The sequence below is a fragment of the Chrysemys picta genome, chromosome 3 (genome assembly GCF_011386835.1).
Source record: "Chrysemys picta bellii isolate R12L10 chromosome 3, ASM1138683v2, whole genome shotgun sequence".
NCBI lineage: Eukaryota > Metazoa > Chordata > Testudines > Emydidae > Chrysemys > Chrysemys picta.
The window spans coordinates 163,972,338-163,993,678 of NC_088793.1; the positions used below are offsets into that span (position 1 = coordinate 163,972,338).

General features: G+C 40.1%; 1 protein-coding gene across 1 annotated transcript in view; it reads left to right on the forward strand.

The window, feature by feature from the left end:
* The window catches only part of USH2A (usherin), a 584,327-nt gene that overhangs the window by 217,200 nt on the left and 345,786 nt on the right, over nt 1-21,341 (forward strand). Inside the window, exons 24-28 of the mRNA XM_065589441.1 lie at nt 1,942-2,068; nt 2,475-2,576; nt 8,982-9,170; nt 9,725-9,855; nt 17,534-17,807. Of these exons, the coding sequence (XP_065445513.1) occupies nt 1,942-2,068; nt 2,475-2,576; nt 8,982-9,170; nt 9,725-9,855; nt 17,534-17,807 (823 nt within the window). The remainder of the gene's footprint in view (nt 1-1,941; nt 2,069-2,474; nt 2,577-8,981; nt 9,171-9,724; nt 9,856-17,533; nt 17,808-21,341) is intronic.

Genomic DNA, 21,341 nt, shown 5'->3' on the forward strand with positions numbered 1-21,341 from the left:
TACTAGATGTTAGCCATTGAGATCTCCAAGTGTGTCTCACTTATCTTATCATTTACAATTTTGTATGTCCAAAATAATTTCAATATAACTTGGAAAGAGTTATGATTAGATTAGTATTTGATTTGCATGCGACTCTTATCTACAAATGGCATCTTAAAACCACCCCCCTCTGATTTTTTTCAGCTGAATTTTTTATGACTTTTCTCTTCTCCAGAAAAACTGGACTGACTGTCCTTAAGATTGAAGTCTTCTCTTTATCCACAGAATAGGGTGAACAATGGCAGTGCAAGCTTCCCAATACTGCCCTATAAGGATTCCTGTACCTTCACTTAGAGAGACTAACTAGAGACAGAAACTGCCAAACAATCCCAATTAGTGTTAAATGTGATGGTGGCTTCTGTATACCGGACACTCATTTCACACACTGCCGGCTGCCTAACAGTCATCCAATAACTGTCTGTTGAAATATTACAGAATTTCAATTTAACCCCCACCCACCCCACTGAAATCAGTGGAGCTGCAGAGGGGGTCAGTCAGAAAAGAATTTAGGCTCTAACTCATAGTAGCAACTAAACTTAATCCCTAGTCCTACGCACAAACTTGTGAGTAGGCTAATTGACCAAGGATTGGGATTGCAAAGAGATGAGTAAAGCTTGCGCAATGTTAACCATTGTTCACTATTTTAGCATAAATTTAATAGAGGAGGTATTTTTTGCAAATCTTTATATACTGCAGGATGCTTTGCTACATGTCTGAGATTAAGGCTACAACACACCTAAATGCCTCTATTTCACCTGCATATATAATTTAGCGAGGTACTGTGACACTCTGTATCTCAGGAGAACACCCTGCACCCCCATGTTCATCCTTCTGGTATGATTGTGTGCTATCCAATGCAAAGTTTGTCACGTTGGTTATTTTCTGAAGGCTCAAGATGCACTGGGCATTGTTGTTTTAGTAATGGTATAGGTTATAATTTCATGTATATAGTTATGAGGTTGAAAATGTGTCCTCATGGCTTAAAACAAGCCCAGGCAAAACTCTTCAGGAACAGAGGGACAGTTCACACCTCATCAGGGCATGTATGGAACAAACCCATCCCAGCCTCCCAGGAACAAAGGACACTGGCCTAGACAGCAGCAAAGGATCTGTTGGACTCTCTAATGAGTTACCCGCCTTCCCTTGATCAGTCAGGGACTACGATGAGGTAATGCTCACCTGACCCTGAAGCAGGGGCAGGCAAAGCCAAGAGGGAAGAAAAAACATGATAAAAGGGAGAGACGTTTGCCATGCTCTTCCTCTCTCTTCCACCTCCATCTACAGACATCACCACCAAGCAACTGAAGCACTGATCAAAGGGGAGAGCCTGGCTGAAGGGCAACCAGCCAGCCTGTGGTGAGAAGCATCTAAGTTTGTAAGGACACTGAAAGTGTTAAGATCAGCTTAGAATGTGTTTTTCTTTTATTTCATTTGACCAAATCCAACTCGTTGTGCTTTGACTTATAATCACTTAAAATCTATCTTTTGTAGTTAATAAATCTGTTTGTTTATTCCACCTGAAGCAGTGCGTTTGTTTGAAGCATGTCAGAGACTCCCCTTGGGATAACAAGCCTGGTATATATCAATTTCTTTGTTAAATTGATGAACTCATATAAACTTGCAGCATCCAGCGGGCATAACTGGGCACTGCAAGGCGGATGTTCCTAGGGTTGTGTCTGGGACCGGATATATTGGCTAGTGTCATTCGGTTGCGCAATCCAAGCAGCTTACATGCTAGAGGCTGTGCGTGAACAGCCCGAGAGTGGGGGTTCTCACAGCAGAGCAGGGTAAGGCTGGCTCCCAGAGTCGAGGACTGGCGTGACCTAGCAGATCACAGGTCCAGATAACACCAGGGGAACGTCACAGGTACCTTCTATTAATATTTTAAATATTTCTTGAAAGGGATCTGCAGTGGCAGTTACTCCAATAAATGATGGCGGAAGACAATACAATGATAACGTTTGGCACCATATAATTGCGACAAGAAATCAGGCTTTGGGAAAAATCACTGTGGATAGTCAGTACACAGGTAATTAACCCATTCCATCACATTATATCATTATCATCAGGGTATTACTCACTTGCTTTCACTTTCACTACTTACCCTCTTCTGTGTGTCGAAAATATTCACAAATTTTCATGAAGAAATTGGTCACAGTACATTGTCTGCTACGGTCTGTAAATCATTGGCAATTTTAATACTAGACTCTAGGATTTTTGTCTCTCGTTATACTTCTTGATGATATGCTGCTATTATGTTATTCTATTGTAAAATGCCATTGTAAAGCATCCTGGGGCTTGTGTAAAAGGGCACAATATAAGCATGCATAGTACTATATCTGAATCCTGGATGTAATATGTGATACAGCATCACTATTAAATTAAAGATTTATTGAAAACTTTGCATAGAAAAATAAAACCCTTTCTTTTTTTAGGTTCGTCCTCAGCTACAAGTGGCAGTACCATTATTGGGGAAAACACAGGTGTTTTTGTTGGAGGACTTCCACAGGATTATACTATCCTAAGAAAGGACATGAGTGAGTATAGTTGTGTTATTCATGTGACGTATCTGAAATCCACTATACTGGGGTTGAGTAACCTACCTTTGCAACACTGAAGGCTGCATTGATAATTTGCCAGGAACCCGAGGGCAGCACTTAATTTACATAATTATTTAGATAATTGTTTAATCAAAAATACCTTCACACAAATTTTCTTGTATTTGCATCTTCAATGATAGAAATTGCTTTTTGGCTGAGTTCACTAGCAATATAAGCAACATTACTTCACACATATGTTGACTTATATAGGATACGTACATATAAGTTAGTAACATATACATAAAGCATGTGAGCGCATTTCATATTTTATGTAGCATAAGAATTCCAAAGTACTTTTCAAAACTATAAATATATATTGTGTTGATGCAAAAACAATATTAATAAAAAATAAGTTATAATAATGTTGTCATTACAAACTTCTTTGTGCCTTTACTGAATATTAATATATCGTTACAAGTGTGCTATAGCAAGGATGCTTAGAAATAGGACAATACACATGTTTAGCTAATTATGTTAAAAACAGTTAAAGCTAATAGAAGAAATTCCAAATGTTTTCTACTTCTGTGTCCCAAGAACAAGCAAATATCAAGCAGACTTACCATATAAACATTTTTAGTAAGAAAGCTGATTGTGACAGGAATGCAGTTATGTTGTGTTATCAGAGCAATAAATCTAGAGGTAAAGTGGGGCTATACCATCTCCCTTCCCATTTTCTTTTTAAAGGAAAACCTGAGTTTAAAGCCACACAAAAATCATCTGGGAGCATAGTGTAGTAAAATCTCATTCCGTGGGCAAGTTAGTGACAGAAAGGTAAGGGAAGTGTCATTTGATTCAGAAAAATCTACAGAATCATAATTTCAGTGGTGTTGCCCTCTGTGGTGTGGCAAGGGTGGGCCTTACTACCTCTGGTTCCCAGCTCCAGGTCCTTTAGATGGTATAAATGTCATCAGAAAAGGGTCAAGTTGGGTATAATTGAAAAGCTCTTTCTAAGAACTCCTAAAAAATAGGCATGTTTGGACTTCTAGAAAACCGAATTTTCTTTTCCGTCAAACTCTATTAAAACTGAAAATATCTCAGAAAATAGACTGAATTAAATTTTTTCTTTTTAAGTTAGTTTTAACTCTATCTTGATCTTTCTGGCCACAAGAACAAAGGCAATTAAAGAAATGTTGCATAGTCATTAAACAAAGTACATATTCAGGAGCTGAAAGTGTCACCTAAGCCATGAACCAAGGCATGGAGCTCATGAAAGAGGGACATCTAAAAAAGCATGGAAGAGATGTGTTTTCTTACAATTTCAGGAAAAGGAGATGGGTATATAAGACAGAAGTGAGCACCCCACACTCACCCCCTGGGCAGCAAGCCAAGGAAACCTCTCCAAGACTTGAGCAGGGATTCATGAGAGAAAGTTAGCTAAAACATTGCCAAGGGATTAGATTTAAAACTTTTGTAATGATTTTGTTGGAATATTGAAATGCTGTTGTAACTTAAAAGACTAACAGTTTCTCCTGTTAATAACCAAATGGTTAGTCCATGAGGAGTCGGGCTAAACATTGGTAAACAGAGAAATAGTGGTATTTAATTGAATTTAAAATTCTTAATATTGGTTAATTGTGCTGTCTCAAGACAGCTCCTTAAATGGCTTCTTATAAGTAACTGATATAAATATTTCTTTGGTTTCATAGAATTTAGTTAAAATTGCTTACTTGGCCAGCTGTATACTGGCTGATTATTTATTAATAACCAACAGGTCCACCTGCTCTCTTTCAAAAATTCTTTTGCCCGTGTATAAACATTCTTAATTATCTAAAGATATAGTAAAGAATGGATTCACAATAATTTGGGAAAACAATATACTTTGGTATATTAACTAACCAAAAGGAAAGCACACCTCAGAGGTGTGTGCTCTTAGGGATGTAATCTCTGTTAAAACTCTCCAAAGAGAGACATACAGAATAGATTGTAGCAGAAGTAACCAGTTTAACATTTGTGTTAGGTCATTTGTAGTGTTTGATGTTTTCTTTTCCTTTCTTTAACAAAAAAAGAGCTGTGATTAATAAATGTGATTATTTTGCTTGTTCTTGAGCTTCTATATGAGCCAAGCTTCTGTGTTGGCAGTAAGAGAAACAGTTGGTAAGAGCTGGCCTATCATGTCTTGGTTCTCTAAACTAAATATTTTTTGTAATTTTTAATTCAAAATTACTTGGAGTCCAACAATTTAAAACTACCCCTTTCATTCCCACAAATTGAATTGCCCAAGAACTTAACTACTGAAACATCAAGGCTGAAATGCAACAACTATTTAGCTCAGCAGCGCTGCATGCCAATATAGAACAGAAAGGTGCTTTGTCCAGTTGAAACAATAGAGGAATGGAGAATGCAGCTACCCAAACTCAAATGTAATGAATACTTATATCTAACCAGGACACTGGACATAACACCCTACTCATGCAAAATTGCAATGGGTTCTTGAATATCTACAAGTAAGTGAGGCCTGGTCTACACTATGGAGTTAGGTCGAATTTAGCTGCGTTAGGTCGATTTAAAAATGAATTCTTCCACACAACAAACCCCGTTCCGTCGATCTAAAGGGCTCTTAAAATCGACTTCTGTACTCCTCCCGGCGAGAGGAGTAGCGCTAAAATCGACTTTGCTGGGTCAGGTTTGGGGTAGTGCGGATGCAAATCGACGGTATTAGCCTCCGGGAGCTATCCCAGAGTGCTCCATTGTGATTGCTCTGGACAGCACTTCGAACTCCGATGCACTAGCCAGGTACATAGGAAAAGCCTATTTCCTATTTGGTCAGCGTGGCGAACTCAGCAGCACAGGTGACCATGCAGTCCCCCCAGAATCGTAGAGCATAGAATGTTTCTACACTCCCCCTATCATCTCTGTCCCTGAGGTTATCGCAGATTAGAAGGCCAAAAAAACGCACTTGCAATGACATGTTTTCCGAGCTCATGCAGTCCTCCCATACTGATAGGGCACAACTTAATGCATGGAGGCATTCATAGACTCATTAGACTTTGTCAGAAGGGACCATTATGATCATCTAGTCTGACCTCCTGCACAATGCAGGCCACAGAATCTCATCCACCCACTCCAGTAACAACCCTCTAACCTATGTCTGAGTTATTGAAGTCCTCAAATTGTGGTTTAAAGACCTCAAGGTGCAGAGAATCCTCCAGCAAGTGACCCATTCCCCACGCTGCAGAGGAAGGCGAAAAACCTCCAGGGCCTCTGCCAATCTGCCCTGGAGGAAAATTCCTTCCCAACCCCAAATAAGGCGATCAGTTAAACCCTGAGCATGTGGGCAAGACTCACCAGCCAGCACCCAGGAAAGAATTCTCTGTAGTAACTCAGATCCCACCCCATCTAACATCCTATCACAGACCATTGGGCATATTTACCTGCTAATAATCACAGATCAATTAGTTAACAAAATTAGGCTATCCCAGTGGCAGAGGCCAGGAAAGAATTAAGTGAGTGCGAAGAGCGGAGGCAGGACGTGATGCTGAGGCTAATGGGGGAGCAAATGGACATGATGAAGCGTCTGTTGGAGCTGCAGAAAAGCCAACAAGAGCACAGATCCCCGCTGCATCCACTGTATAACCGTCTACCCTCCTCCCCATGTTCCATAGCCTCCTCACCCGGATGCCCAAGAACGCGAGGGGTGGGGGATGGCTCTGGGCACCCAGAGGATGGCCCAAGCAGCAAAAGGCTTTCATTCAAACTGTTTGATTTTTACTGTGGCTACAATAAGCAATGTGGCCTTGTCCTTCCCTCCTCCCACACCCCACCCGGGCTACCTTGTCTGTTATCTCATTTTTTTTAATTAATAAAGAAAGAATGCATGGTTTCAAAACAATGGTTACTTTATTTTGAAGGGGGGAGGGTGGTTGGCTTACAGGGAATTAAAATCAACAAAGGGGGCGGGTTTGCATCAAGGAGAAACACACACAACTGTCACACCAAAGCCTGGCCAGTTATGAAACTGGTTTTCAAAGCCTCTCTGATGCGCAGCATGCCTTGGTTTGCTCTTCTAATCGCCGTGGTGCCTGGTGAGAAACTATTGTCTGCCGTTGCTTTCACGGAGGGAGGGCTGACTGACGACATATACCCAAAACCACCCGTGACAATGTTTTTGCCCCATCAGGCATTGGGAGCTTAACCCAGAATGCGCTTAGTGTGGACATATGCAATCGACTGTATAAAAACAATTTCTAAAAATCAACTCCTATAAAATCGACCTAATTTCATAGTGTAGACATACCCTGAGACTTTTTCACATCTCATCCAAAATAAAGTAAGTCTAGCAGTAGGGTGACTCCTAACACAATGTTCAGGAATTATTCTAGTACTGGAGCATAGGAAACAATGCTAGACTACAGTGTTTTCACCAGCTTTAATTGTTGTCCATCTGTCTAGATAATTTAGGTACTTATATGGCCCTCATTATTGTAGTATCTGAGTTCCTCACAGTTTTGCTGTATTTATCCTTCAACACCACTGTGTAGGGGGTTTGGAAATACTGTCATGCCCATTTTACAGGTGGAGAACTGAGAAACTAAAAGACTTAGATCACACAGGAAGTCTCTGATGGATCAGGTTACTGAAGTCAGATCTCCCGGGTCTCAGTCTGGTGCCACTGGACCATACTATTTCTCTTAATTGCTTATGTACTTGAATTTTTATTGCCTTACTTCATACACCTGCATACAAAGCACATTCTACTATGAGCAGTGGAACACAATGAAGTGGCTAAATGTGTTACTTATTATCTATTTCGATAAGGACCTGGGTATATTTCACCTATGCAGTCAGCAGTTTGGACCTCTATTGTAATAATTTGCACTTTCCCCACATGGCTGTGTCCATATGCAAGGAGAGTGCAGATTACACACACTGCAATTTTACCGCTGTTTAAAATCCTCCTTACTCTTAGAGTCTAAGAAGTGACTATGTAAAAATGGTATTCTGGGATTTCATATTTGTTGTGTCTCAGTGACTCCATATCATGTTTGCTCAGTTTACAAGTAAAAAGATGTTTTTCCTAACTGACAGCACTGGGATCTCTAAGTCAAACAGTGTTTACAGCACCATCAGTAGTAAAGACTTAGAACTTAGTTGACAACTTTCTTTCATGGTGTGCTGCCTGGAGTAGACTTCAGCTCACTCTCTTGTCATTGTGTTAACTCTGCAGGGTTTACAGGAATCAAAAGTAGCACAAACTTACTTTTGTCATTAAACATCCAGTTATAATACAGAAGGGCAAATTCTGTCCCTTCCTGAGAAGCTGCAGAGGGCTCTTTGGCAGTGCAGCCAATGTAGTTATGCTACTTAATATGAGGCTGGATATCAGGGAGTACACAAGAGGGTGGCACCTCTCCACATTGTGAAGTCTTGTTCCATACGTATGCCTAGCAATGCAGCACACAGGGAATGGGGGGGAGGGATTCATGAGTGCATGTAGGTATTACATAAAAACCATCAAAAAACTCAGCAAGTGCATGGAATTAGTAAACCAAAACACTTCCACTTCCTGTGTCTTTATTTCAATTTACCAAAAACAGAAAAACATGCATCCATAGTCTTTAAGGAATTGGTTCAGACAATCATCCCAGGTGGTGTCTGCCTCAGAATCCCATGTAACTCAAAAGGACTGTGCAAACAAACTAATCAGAGTGGGTTACTTATATATATTTTTCAGGAGAGGGCCATCAGTAAAATCTGCCTTATTACAGATTCCTCTCCAGTTAGGAAAAATGGATGTGTACAATCTCTTATTTCCCAACATGTCTTTCCCCAGCCAGGGCTACCAAGAAACCCCATTCACCTGTATTTCTTAGAGATATTGGATAGGAACTATCCTGTCCGTTGTACTGAGTGGAGAGGGGAGTTTGAGCCCATACTGCTCAGGAAACTCTGATTTGGGGGTTCAAAGCCAGATTCAGAAACAGTGGCTTCTATGAGACCACATCTTTCCCTCCACTGGTTGCATCCCCTTCCTCGTGGTATTTCTAAGAAGTAAAACCTGAAATGGAGGAGTGCTAATTTAGAATGATTCCCTTAGAATCCTCATGGGGCATGTACACGCTGTTGCATCCATATGGGCTACTATTGCTGTAGATCTGAAGGAGCCTCCATGAAGCAGTTCAGCAAGTTCAGAATCCTCCCAGGCCAAAGAGTGGTGGCTGCTCCCCTAATGGCTGGCCAGGCACTAGAGTCTGGATTTGACCCAGGGAGGCGATCCATAAAGAGATTGATATTTATATACATATATACCTCTCCATCTGTGTGCGAAGTATGATATGTATGCATATTTGTCTTTATTTTAATATCAGGTGGTTCATTTCCTAAATGATATTTTCACTTTTGCAGGGATGAAGACAATAATCCAGAAAGCTTTTGTGGGGTGTCTCAGTGATGTGTTTTTGAAAAAAACACACAATCCCTATGAAAATTGGGAACCTTTAGAATGGCAGGATGCTGAAGAGCAAAACAACGTCTATCACAGTTGGGAAGGGTGTCCCACTGTCCTTATGGAAGGAGCACATTTTCTTGGCAAAGGTAAAATAGTATATTATATAGTGGACCTATCAATTCTCAAATTGAATAAATTACCACACCTGTATTTCAATTGTCCTCTTTTTAAACACATTCTTACTTACACAGGGTTATTTTCAGCTGGGCTAAGGCTTAGCTTCTGTGTTTACAAGAGCAATTCATGCCCATAGAATGAATTACAGTCAGCAAGAGGTGCAGCTGCTTGAGATGCACACACATTTACTACAATGAAATATTTTGCAGGTGCTGATTGTGCCTACGAAGGGAAAGGGCACACCTACTGAATATTAACACAAAATACCGTGATGCATCAATGGAACACCATGATGCAAAAATCACAATGAAGTATTAGGTTGGTGCACTGTTTCTCCTTCCTGGGTTTTTGCTCCATTTGATGATGAAGTGGCTTTATAAGGCTGAATGACACTGATCTAGAACATCAACGCAGTGTCCTCTGTTAGAATTCTATAAATGACTGTGCAATGCAGCATCTTTCCTTACTTTTGATTTCTGCTTTGATTTATTTATTTTAAAAACATGTTATTTTGTCTTTCAAGGGTTCCTGGAACTCCATTCAGATATTTTTCATGGTGGACTCGACTTTGAGATCTCCTTTAAGTTTAGAACAGACCAACTGAATGGATTACTTCTGTTTGTTTACAACAAAGAAGGGCCAGATTACCTTGCAGTAGGTTCAGAAATGAATTATTACAAATATTTTTTCAGATACCTTGTATGAGATTTTCTTGTTACTGTCTCTCCCTAAAATCACTATCATTTGTTGTTTTTTATTTTTTCAAACAATGTAATCTTATATTTATATGTTCACCAAATACCAATCTGTACAACATTTTAAAATGTATAGCAAAAGGGTTGAAAAGAAAAAAATATAATTCATGCATATATTTTAAATAAGAAAAAAATCAATATGTCACATACACTGCAACATCTTCTACTGGATTGTAAGCAATTAGAATCAGTTAGAGATGGAAAAGACCTATATTAAGTCCATTCCCTTGACAGTGTGGAATTATTCTCTTTTGTATATTTACATGACAAGGACTTTATCCAGGTCAGTTTAACTATCTCAAGTTCCAAGAGTTCCATCACGTCCCTAAGGAAACTGTTCCACGCCCTAATAGATCATCATAATCAGGATTTTTTTTTCTTATTAGCAATCATTTTCCATTTTTAATAGGAATATAAGAATTGCCACACTGGATCAGACTAATGGACCATTTTAGTCCATTATCCTATCTCCAACAGTGGCCTATATCACATGCTTCAGAGGAAGGTGTGGGGGAAAAACCTGCAGTGGGCAGCTATGGAATTATCTGCGTATAGAGAAGTTTTCTTCTTAACCTCCAATAGGTAGAAGCTGGTTTATGTGGTGAAGCATTACTTCTTTTTCAAAACTCTGTTCGGGATTTTTTTAGTCCAGTCCTTTAGTCTTGTTAAGCTCTTCAGTTCTACAGGTAAATTGTGTATTGTGAGAAACACTATTTCCTTTTATTATTTTTAAATGTACTGCCTTTCAATTTTATGAAATTTCTCCTTGTTCTTGTATTATGAACGAAAGTTATCAGAAGAACCCAATCCAATTCCTGCGCACCATCATTAATTTTATACCTATAACATGTCCCTTATTTGTTTTCTCTGTACAGTAAAACCTCCCCAATCTCTTCCATTCTCTTGATAGAGAAGTTTTTTATGTCTCTAGTCATTTACATTGGCATCTACATCTATGTACATCTATGAACTTCCTTTATCTCTGCTATATCCTTTTTCACATAGAGCGACCAGAACTGAACAAAGATGCCTTTTTGCCATGCTTCATTATTTATTTATTATTTATATTTCTGTATCTTTGTTTTTAAATGTTAATGTCACAGTCATGGGTTTTGGTACCTTTACTTCTCCAAGGATGTTGAACTTAGTTTCATTGTGGTTGCTGTTACTTGGCCGCTCAACTACAGTTATTTCTTGAACGAATCCCTGTTTGTTATGTGGGATTAGGTTGAGAATGATCTCTTCTTCTAGCTGTTCCAAGAAGTGGTCACTTAAGGTGACAATAAATTGCTTCACTATACCTTGTCCCATAGTTATATTTAACCAATTTATATATAGGAAGTTTACATCACCCATTATTATTGTTTTATTAGCTTTTGTTGCCCCCTTGATCTGTCTCAACATGGTTCATTCAGTATCCTTTTCCTTATCTGGAGGCTGGTAGTATAATCCTACTCGTATGTTTGTATTTTCATGACTTGGACTTTGTATCCATACAGCTTCAACTATGTGGATCTTTCCACTCAGAATTATCTCACTAGATTCTAGGGATTCTTTTTGGGGTGTTATGCTATTCCTCACATCTCTATGATCCAATCTACCCTCCTTGTATAGTTTTATATCCAGACATTACAGTATCATATTAATTTTTGTCATTCCATCATTTCACTAATGCCTGTTATGTCTCATTGCCAGACATTCTAATTCACCTGTTTTTGCTTTAAACTTCTGGCATTCATTATATAAGTCTTTATATTTTGTGAGCAGGTATTTGGTTTTTATTTAACTCCTTAGTCGGACATTTGTTGATCTGTCAGAGTTTACTTGTCTGATCCCAACCCATCCCTGCTTCAGTTCAACTATAATTTCTGTCCCGTCCTTCATCCCTAGCAGATATGTTTGCCTGACCTGTGAACTCCTCTGCCCCATCAGCTTTCCCCCAGCTCCTGGTTTAAACAGCTCCAAAACCTTATTAATTTTCAGTGCCAGAAGTCTGCCTAATTTCATTCTATTGCTCCAATTCATGATCTATATAACAGTGCTGCCCAGAGGATGCCATCAGGATTATGGCCCCAGTGTGTCACACTGCACTAACTAGGGCTCAGTCCTGCAAACACTTTTGGGTATGTAAATTTACCCACTTTACCCACATGCTCAAGTATTTGCAGGTTTGGGGTCACACAATCCCTGCCATAAAGATGATAATCTAAGAAATTATATTGTAAAATCCTTTGGGCAGGTGCTGTCTTTGTACAGCACCGAGAACAATGGGTCTTGGTCTGTGCCTACCGACCTGAGGTGCTATGGTAACACAAATAATTAATCATAATAATAATATTATATCCGCTTGTATTAAACTAAATATTTCTTCTCCGTCCTTAATGTTTACCAAGTCTATTATGTGTAGACTGTTACCATATTTTCTAGAGAGACAAGACTAGTGAGGTAATATCTTTTTTTGGACCAACTTGTATTGGTGAGAGAGACAAGCTTTCAAGCTACATGGAGCTCTTCCTCCAGTCTGGGAAAGATACTCTGGGAGTGTCACAGCTAAATGCAAGATCAAACAGATAGTTCAGCATACGTAGGTAGCACATATTCAGAGAGACCATTCAAGGTGATGTGGCCCATTAACACCCCGGTAGTCATAGGTCAAAAAGAAGGGTTAGTGGGTTACAGATTGTTGAAATAAGCCATAAATCCAGTGTCTTTATTAAGGATATGATTTTTAGTGTCAAGCAAAGTTATGAATTTAAGCTCCCAGGCTCATGTTATGAAAGTTCCTTTGAGGATGAGCACTGATAGGTCAGATATAGAGTGATCACTTTGTGAAAAGTGCTCACCCAGGTGTGATGTGATGTTTGTCTTTTATCATTTACCTGTGTGAATTCATCTGAGATTTCAGTGATTGTCTGGTTTCACCCACATAGTTGTTATTGGGGCATTTAGTGACCTGGATGTGGTACACCACGTGTTGTGACAGGCATGTGTAGGACCCATAGATCTTGAAAAGTGTGTTATGGGAGGTGTTGATCATTGTAGTGGTGGAGATATGTCTGCATGTTTTGTATGTGTTGTTCTGGGAGGGTCTGGTGCTGCTTTGAATTTGAGCTTGCTTGTGATGATGAGCTTGGAGAGTTCGGGGGTTGTTGCTAGGCTAGAAGAGGGATTCAGGAAAGATTTCTTTCAGGATTCAGTCCCCATTGAATATGAGTTGTAGTTGTTTGATGATACACCGTACGGGTTCCAATGTGGGGTGGTAGGTGACAACTAGGGGTGTGCAGTTTGAATCAGACAATCACTATGCTTTTGAATGAATTCACGGGAAAATGATAAAAGAGAAAAACACATATTACCTGTGGATGAACACTTCTCAGAAAGAGATCGGATATGGCGTGATCAATCATTGTTCACCCTCAAAGTAAACCTGCACAACACTTTCAAAAGATGAGCCTGGGAGCTTAAATTCATAACTTTGCTAGTCACTAACAATCATAGACTGAATAGAGACACTGGATTTATGGTTTATTACAACAATCTACAACCCATAACAACCCCACCCCCATTCCTCCCCTCCCTATGACTGGAGGAGTGTTAAAGGGCCACTTCACCTTGAATGGTCCCTTGAAATATGTATCATCTACTTATGCTAAACCATTTGTTCCAGCTTGTGTCTAGCTGTGACACCCTACGGCCTTGTCTACACTACTGCTTAAGTCAATGTAAATGATGTCACTCAGGGTGTGAAAAAAACACCCCCCAGAGTGACCTAACTTACATTGACTTAACACAGTATCTGCACTGCGCTATGTTGGCAGGAGATGCTCTCCACCAACATAGCTTCCGCCTCTCATTGAGGTGGATTAATTACGTCGATGGGAGAGTGTGCTCCTGTCGACATAGCGCATCTTCACCAGATGCGCTGAATTTACGCCACTCCATCAATCGCAGCGGCGCTGATTTAGTGCGGAAATGAAGACAAGCCCTGAGTTGGTTTTGCGAACCTGAAGAAGACTCAAAAGCTTCTCTCTCTCACCACCAGAATTTGGTCCAGTAATCTCTCTCTAATATTGTCTCTCTAACATCCTGGGACCAATATAGCTACAACAACACTGCATACATCATATTTGCTGTCAGTTGTCATTTCACTCACCGATATGTATTTAAAACTTTTTTCTCTTTCCTCTTTAAACTTCTGTCATAAATTAGAAAACAGCAACAAAAAGCACTTTGTGTTGATTTTTAGGATATTTCTAATTTACAAATGAAACAGCAACTAAATGGACTTATTCCCAATTTTAAATTTAATTTTGGGTATTATGCTTGCCCCCTGACCATTTCTGTTCCTTTACAGCCACATTTTCTTATTTTTAAGTGTTTTTCTTTCTCCCTTTATGTGTAAGTCCCACAGAAATAGATAAAAATGGTTATCTGACGATAAAGAGGAAATGACTGTACAAAAAGCACTGTCAAATACACAAAGTAAGCAAAGAGAAAAATAATTTCCCCCTCTAAAGTCACTTTCCGTTTTAGTCAACATAGGTGTTACAACTCAGTTGGTCATTACTGCACTGAAATGTGTGGTTGAATATGTTTCCCTGCCTCCATTAGCAATTTTCATCTCACCTCATCCCCTCACCTCAAGGAGTGCTATGTGCAGAGTACATTTTCTAGTCTCTTGCAGTCCGATGTTACAAACACACATAAGGATGTCAGAAGTGTTCTCTGTGTATTTACGCTCACACAAAAAAGTTAACACTGAGTGGAAGTGAGGTTTATAGCACGCTGCTCGTAAATGATGGTGCTGTCGTTGGGAGCCTTGATCAAAACAAACTTGCACTGGAAAATAGGTTAGAAGTCACAGCACTTTGCCAACTTCTCTATGGGCAGATAATTCCATAGCTGCCCACTGCAGGGTTTTTCCCCGCACGTTCCTCTGAAGCATGTGATATAAACAAACTCTAACAGATTAAAAACTGCATTATTCCATAAGAGGTAGTGTTGAAGTCTCATTACAAAATGGCATATGCCATGTTCTAGTTGCAGTTGTGTCAGTCAGAAAAGTGAGTGAGCTTCAAACATTTCTGGCTGAACCACATTATATGACATTGCACAGGACAAGGTGATACTCAGCCCCCACTCTTTTCTAGGGTGACCAGATCACACAGGTGAAATATCGGGGGTGGGGGCGGAGGAAAAAAAAAGCCCTCCCCCGTTCCCCCCCGCACCAACATGACTCCGCTCCGTCTCCACTTCCCCCCTCCCTCCAGCGGGAAAAAAAACGGCCGCCCGAGCTGCACACCCTTCCCCACCACCAGCTTCTCTCCACTCCATCTCCACCTCCCCCCTCCCTCCAGCTAGCCTGGGAGGGAGAGGGAGGAGGAGGAATGCAGTGTGCTTGGGGAAGAGGCGGAGCCAGGGCGGGGGATTTGGGGAGGGATCCAATGGGTCAGTGAGTGGGTGGGGCTGGGGGCGCAGGGATTTGGGGAGGGATCCAATGGGGGAAGGAGGGGGTGGAGTTAGGGTCGGGGGGGGGCATGAGCCCCCTCCGGGCTCCGCTCCGCCTGTGAGCGGAGGCAAAATATTGGGACAATTCGCGTCCGGACCGAAGGTAGGTTGGGACGCGGGACAAATGAGCAAATATCGGGACAGTCCCAATAAAATCGGGACGTCTGGTCACCCTACTCCTTTCATTCCTAATGTGGTCTCAGAATGTCATCTAAACCAGTCAGTCAACCTGTCTGTCTTCTTCTTGAAGCCATACTCTGCACTGAGAGAAAAGAAACTACATACACTAGATGTATCTAGGGCTTTGCTTTATTATACTGCCAGGAACAAACTGTTCAGACTGTCACCATATCTATTTCTAGCCACAGCTGGGCGTTCTAAAGGTCAGGCCATTTCATCAACAAGAATATAGAAATGGATTACACAGTGTAGCTCACTGTGTTACCAACTAGCTGCTGTACTTCTCCCACTGAACATCAAGGCTCCCCCCACCACAGAACAAACATCCTCCACCTGCTTCAGGAATGTGCTAACATCAGAAGTCTGTAAGGTGGCAATGTGGAATAACCTACTGACCTTTGTCAAGCACTATACCTGCACCTTAGCTGCTAGGTCATATGCCAAGTTCAGGAGAGGAGTACTTCAATCACTGTTTGACTGATGCAGCTGAAATTCTTCATTCCCATCCTTCTGAGGTTTACTGCTTGCCAGTCACCTACAGTAGGTTTCACACTGACTCATACTCAAAGACAAAAGCACAGTCACTTACATTAAATGTGGTTCTATGCTGTAGTCAGTGTCAATCCCATGACCTGTCCAGTGTGCCTTCTTTTTGGAGTCTTCATCTACCCAGAGTTTAAAATTATGACGTCATTGAGGGAATGTCATAGCCGCTCCACCCTTTGTGCCCTCACCTGGGAACACAAGGAGGCACAGGGTGCATTTGTCGCCTCGACTGACACAGCTGTTCAAAAGACCCCAGATATTACACAAATGAGATGCATGTGATCCACACTGACTACAGCATCTTGAAGAACCACATTTATTGTGGAGTAGGTTAGCATTTTTTGAACACTTGGAGTAATTGTTACTAAAATGCAATCAAAATATAAATACTTTAATGTGAGCTATCATTGGTATTCTCTATTTCTCAAAAAGATACATCTTTTACCAAAAGAATTTTAAAGATGTATATTTTAATAGCTCTATCTTTATATTTTATCTTTATATTTTAAAATCGTTATGTCACTTAAGATTTTGACTTGGAAAATGAAATGTATTTTCTGTGGGCTTATCCTTTGTTGTTTTTTTATTTTGGTTTTTTTTATTTTATTTTATTTTATTTTTTATTTTTTTTTGTATTCACAACTACCATATTTTAAATTATCAGTGTTCTGTAGTAGCCAATTTGGAATCTCAAAACTGGTACATCTCAGACAATCAGGATTATATAATTTGGCAGTAAAGCATATGGAAACTTTACTTCCACAATGAAAATTTAGGTAAAATATATTCATATTTCAAAATTGATATATTAATCTAGAAAATACATACAGAAACAATTATTTGAGAGATGTAAAACAATAAAGATGAAATATGGAATCAATATGTTATTGTTCAAATTTGAAATTGCATTCACTAGATAATTAAAAGGAGCTTAATCAGGTCTGACATTTAATTTCCTTATTGTCATGTCACATTTTTCCAAAAATTAAATTGACAGAAGAAAATGGTGTTTTGTCATTTTCAAAAAAGTCAAATAGAAATAGTCTTACTTTAAGCTGTCCTTTTCTTTTCAGTCAATTATGCTGCTGTTGATACTGAAGTCCTAAATAGGTTTCAAAAAAATAGAATTTTTTTGTTACATGTCAAATTGTGTCATTAATTGATAGAAGTGTACTTGCTACAGTTGTTATATCCTATGTTAACAATTGTCATTACAATTACTTGAAGGAAAAATATTTTTGTACCTTTCCTTCAGTTGAATGTCTTAAATGTCAGTAACACATTGACCTTTTCCTCCTTTGTGGCTGTCATTTTTGAAATCTTTCTTTTATTTTAAAATACAGGCTGAACTGAAGAGTGGAATTCTGAGCTTCCTGTTAAAAACTGGCACTGTTTTTACACAAGTGGCTCTCTGGGCGGGGCTGTCCTATTGTGATGGAAACTGGAAGAGAGTAGCTGTGAAGAAGGAAGGCTCAAGAGTTTCTGCAAGTATGAATGAATTGATAGAGCATGTTTTGGAACCCCGCGCTCAGCAACTGAAAGTAAACTCTCCAGTCTATGTAGGGGGAATCCCCTCTGAGCTACAGAATTTCTATAAAGAACTAGGATTAGAACAAGGTAAGGAAATCCAAGGGAAATCCAGCATTGCAGGAACAGGTGTTAGTAATTCTGTAGACAGCTGTCTTTGCTCTGAGATGGTACTAAATGTATGCACCAGTACAGTGTTAGGGGGCATTTAAACAATGTAGTATTTTTTCAAGTCTAAAGGGGAATTACAGATGTTCTCCCTACTGTTGTTATTGTCCCATGTTTCTGCTAACATTTCCATCTGTCCACCCCATCTAGCTAAACTTCTTGCTCCAAGCCTAACATCTCAAAGGTCACTTAGATCTCACCTGCCCCTTAGCTTGCCTGCAAAGTCAAGATGTTTGCATCCTAATTTACATATCAGTTGTTCCTGATCAGAGCTGTTAGCTTAGGGTACTTCTGCACTAGCACTTTTGTTGGTATAACTTATATTGCTTAGGGGTGTGAAACCCCCCCTACCCCCCGAGCGACACAAGTTACACTGACAGAAGCGCTGGTGTGGACAGCACTATGTCAGCGGGAGATGCTCTTCTGCCGACGTTGCTACACCTGTCATTGGGGACATAAAGTGGCTACATGCGAGATCTTACAGTGGTGCAGCTGCATCAGTACAGCTGTGCCGCTGTAAGGCCTCTAGTGCAGGTGTGGCCTTAGGTAGAATATGGGCTTGTCTACCCGTAAAATGCTGCAGAAGCGCAGCTGCAATTCCGTGAAGACACTCCCTATACTGATGGGAGGCGTTCTCCCATTGAAGTAGGTAATCCAGCTCTCCAAGATGGCGTACTTAATTCTTCCATCAACTTAATGCTTGCTACGCTGAAGGTTAGGTCGGTTTAATTACGTTGTTCAGGGGTGTGGGTTTTTCACTAGACCTAAGTTAAGCTTGGGCTGTCTGTGCCCTTTTAGTATATTGACATCTTCAAGAGGCAAATGTTATAATTCCTTATAATTCCCAATTCTGCATGACTTGTAGGCAGACACCAGATCATAAGCCTTTGGGTAAAAGAAGTATCACCCATGTAGAATCCAGTGAGGGTGCTTTATCTTGCTGTCTTCTAGGCAATAGACATAGTATAAAAATAAATCTTACAGTCTAAGTAGTGTATATATAATTATATCAATTAAATGTTATATGAACCCTAAATGATCACTCCTATTTTTGTATACTATCAAAATCCTCCCACCCTTATGATGTCTTAAGCAGTCTTTCAGATCAGCTGCATCAGAAAAATGAGACACGCTAACTTCAGCTGCACAGGCAGAAAAGCTAAATCTTCAAGAGAGAGATTTTCACAGCACTCTACCCACACAAGTCCCCTCCATAATCTGGAAAGATAACACACTCAACAAGTGAAACACAAGATAGGCACATTAGATCACTGGAATATTCTCCATTGAGTAGGACACGGATCTATGTAGCAGCTACTGGGAGCTGATTAATCATTTCACAGGCATTGCTAGAGGTAGTTACAGAATTTTGTATTCAGTGAATACTTTAAGTGAGATTTTCTGGATCAGCCAGTTGTACCTGGTACAGAACAAGGAGGAGGGGGAGACAAAGGTACTTCAACTCACCTTTGTGCTCCCTATCTCCTACCCCCCTCCCAGTTCTGGGACAGGCTTAATCTCTAGTGTAAAACAGAGTAGCCTTTCTTTGCTCTGTTCAACACTGAGTTATCTGTGGCCCTTGGTCAGGGACCATCTGGATGCAAAATGCCTGCAACATGGCCATAAACCAACCTGCCCCGCCCCATGAATTTTGGCCTCTACCTTTTTTTTTTTCTTTTTCTTTGTTTTGTTTGTTTTGTTTAACAAGGTCTTTGCAAACAAACCGTTATTTATGAAGCTATTCATTATTCATAATTTATTTTAATCTATCATAAACAATCAAATGGTAGTCAGTAGATTATATGTGAATTGTCTAATATTGGTATTCAGTGTTGAACATCTCAAGTGGGGTAAATACATGTGTTGATGTTGAATATCTGTATTCAAGTGAATTAGGCAGACAATTTTTCAAGCTTTATGAATTCACAGATATGGAAAGGTTCAAATCAGCCCAAAGCACTAGGATTCACAAGTAATTAATATATGTTCTTTCTAGTATTCAGTAGCTGTAGGCATCATAATACATTATAACCTACCCCAGACCCTATGCACATCATTTTTCTGGCCCAAAAGGATTATCCATTATTCATGTCCCATTAATGCTATATCTTACCAGATGGTATCACTTCTGAGTTGATGCACTCCCAATTCCTGTAGCCAAGGGATCTATGAACAATTAATCTAGGGCCAAACATTATTAAAGGTGAGTGTCTAAAGTATATGTTTAGGCACCTAAGTAAATTTGGTCTGATTTTCAGAAGTGCTGGATCCTCACTGACTTGAAATAGGAACAAGCCACCTATTTAGGTGCCCAAATGTGGATTGAAATGAGCATCTTTCAGCACCCATGTTTGAAAATATTGGTCTATATTCATATTTTTAACTTGTTTGACTTTATCATGTTCCCAACTGTAGCCTATCAGTGTGACCAATAGGAATGAGAGTATGTGACATTTTGGTGATCATGAGGAACAGTAAAGGGCTTTGTCACTGCCTGCCCTGTAAGCTCGGGGTGTATGCTTACACCTTAATGCTGTACAGCTATGGTTCAGATCCTTGACACCAGTAGCCTGCCCACAAGCACAAAGTCTCATCTTGCAGGATGACACCAATAGCCCATCTAGTCTCAAGTCTCCCCAGATTTGTCCTTCCTGAGTTCTTAACTACTAGGCATTTGGACTTTTCTCCTCTGATTTGTCACCCCTGAAGATGTGAAACCAGCCGCCCAGATACCAGCTTACTTTGGCCCCCATGTTCCACTCAGTTTGTACAACACAGTCCTGCTTGGGGTAAAAATAAACAAAAGGTTTATTTAATAGAAAAACACAGATTCAAAGATGAAGTGGTGAGGGAGAGCAAATGTTTACAAGTTATACAGCAAATAGACATAAAGACATAACCTCGAGCTTTACACTTCCATATTGGATAAAATCCCTTTTCTAATACAAGTTATTGGCTGCCTTTGAACAGTTTCCCAGCATATCCCCTAACTATAGCAGGGATCCAGCATTTCACAGACAGCTTCCTGCCCAGAGGCTGTTCCTCAGTTTCTGGATGCAAAACCTTAGGCACAAGCTTGTTTTTAAAAGGCTTCCCACCCCGTTTCTCTCAGGGCTTATCTACACTGTAGAGACTGCAGCTGTAGGGTTCTCCCATCAGCACAGGTAATCTACCTCCCTGAGAGGTGGTATCTAGGTCAAGGGGAGAATTCTCCTGTTGACATAGAACTGTCTACACTGGGGGTTAAGTCAGTTTAACGGTGTCACTCAGGGGTGTGGATTTTTCACACCCTTGAGCAATGTGGTTATATTGACCTAATTTCCTAGTGTGGACCAGGCCTCAGTCCATGGTGACTCATGTATATTCCGCGTGTGGAAACCCCCTCTTGACTTGAGAGCTGGGATGTCTCAAATTTTTTCCATTAACTGTAATGGCCCGTCCTTGTTATTTCCTGGA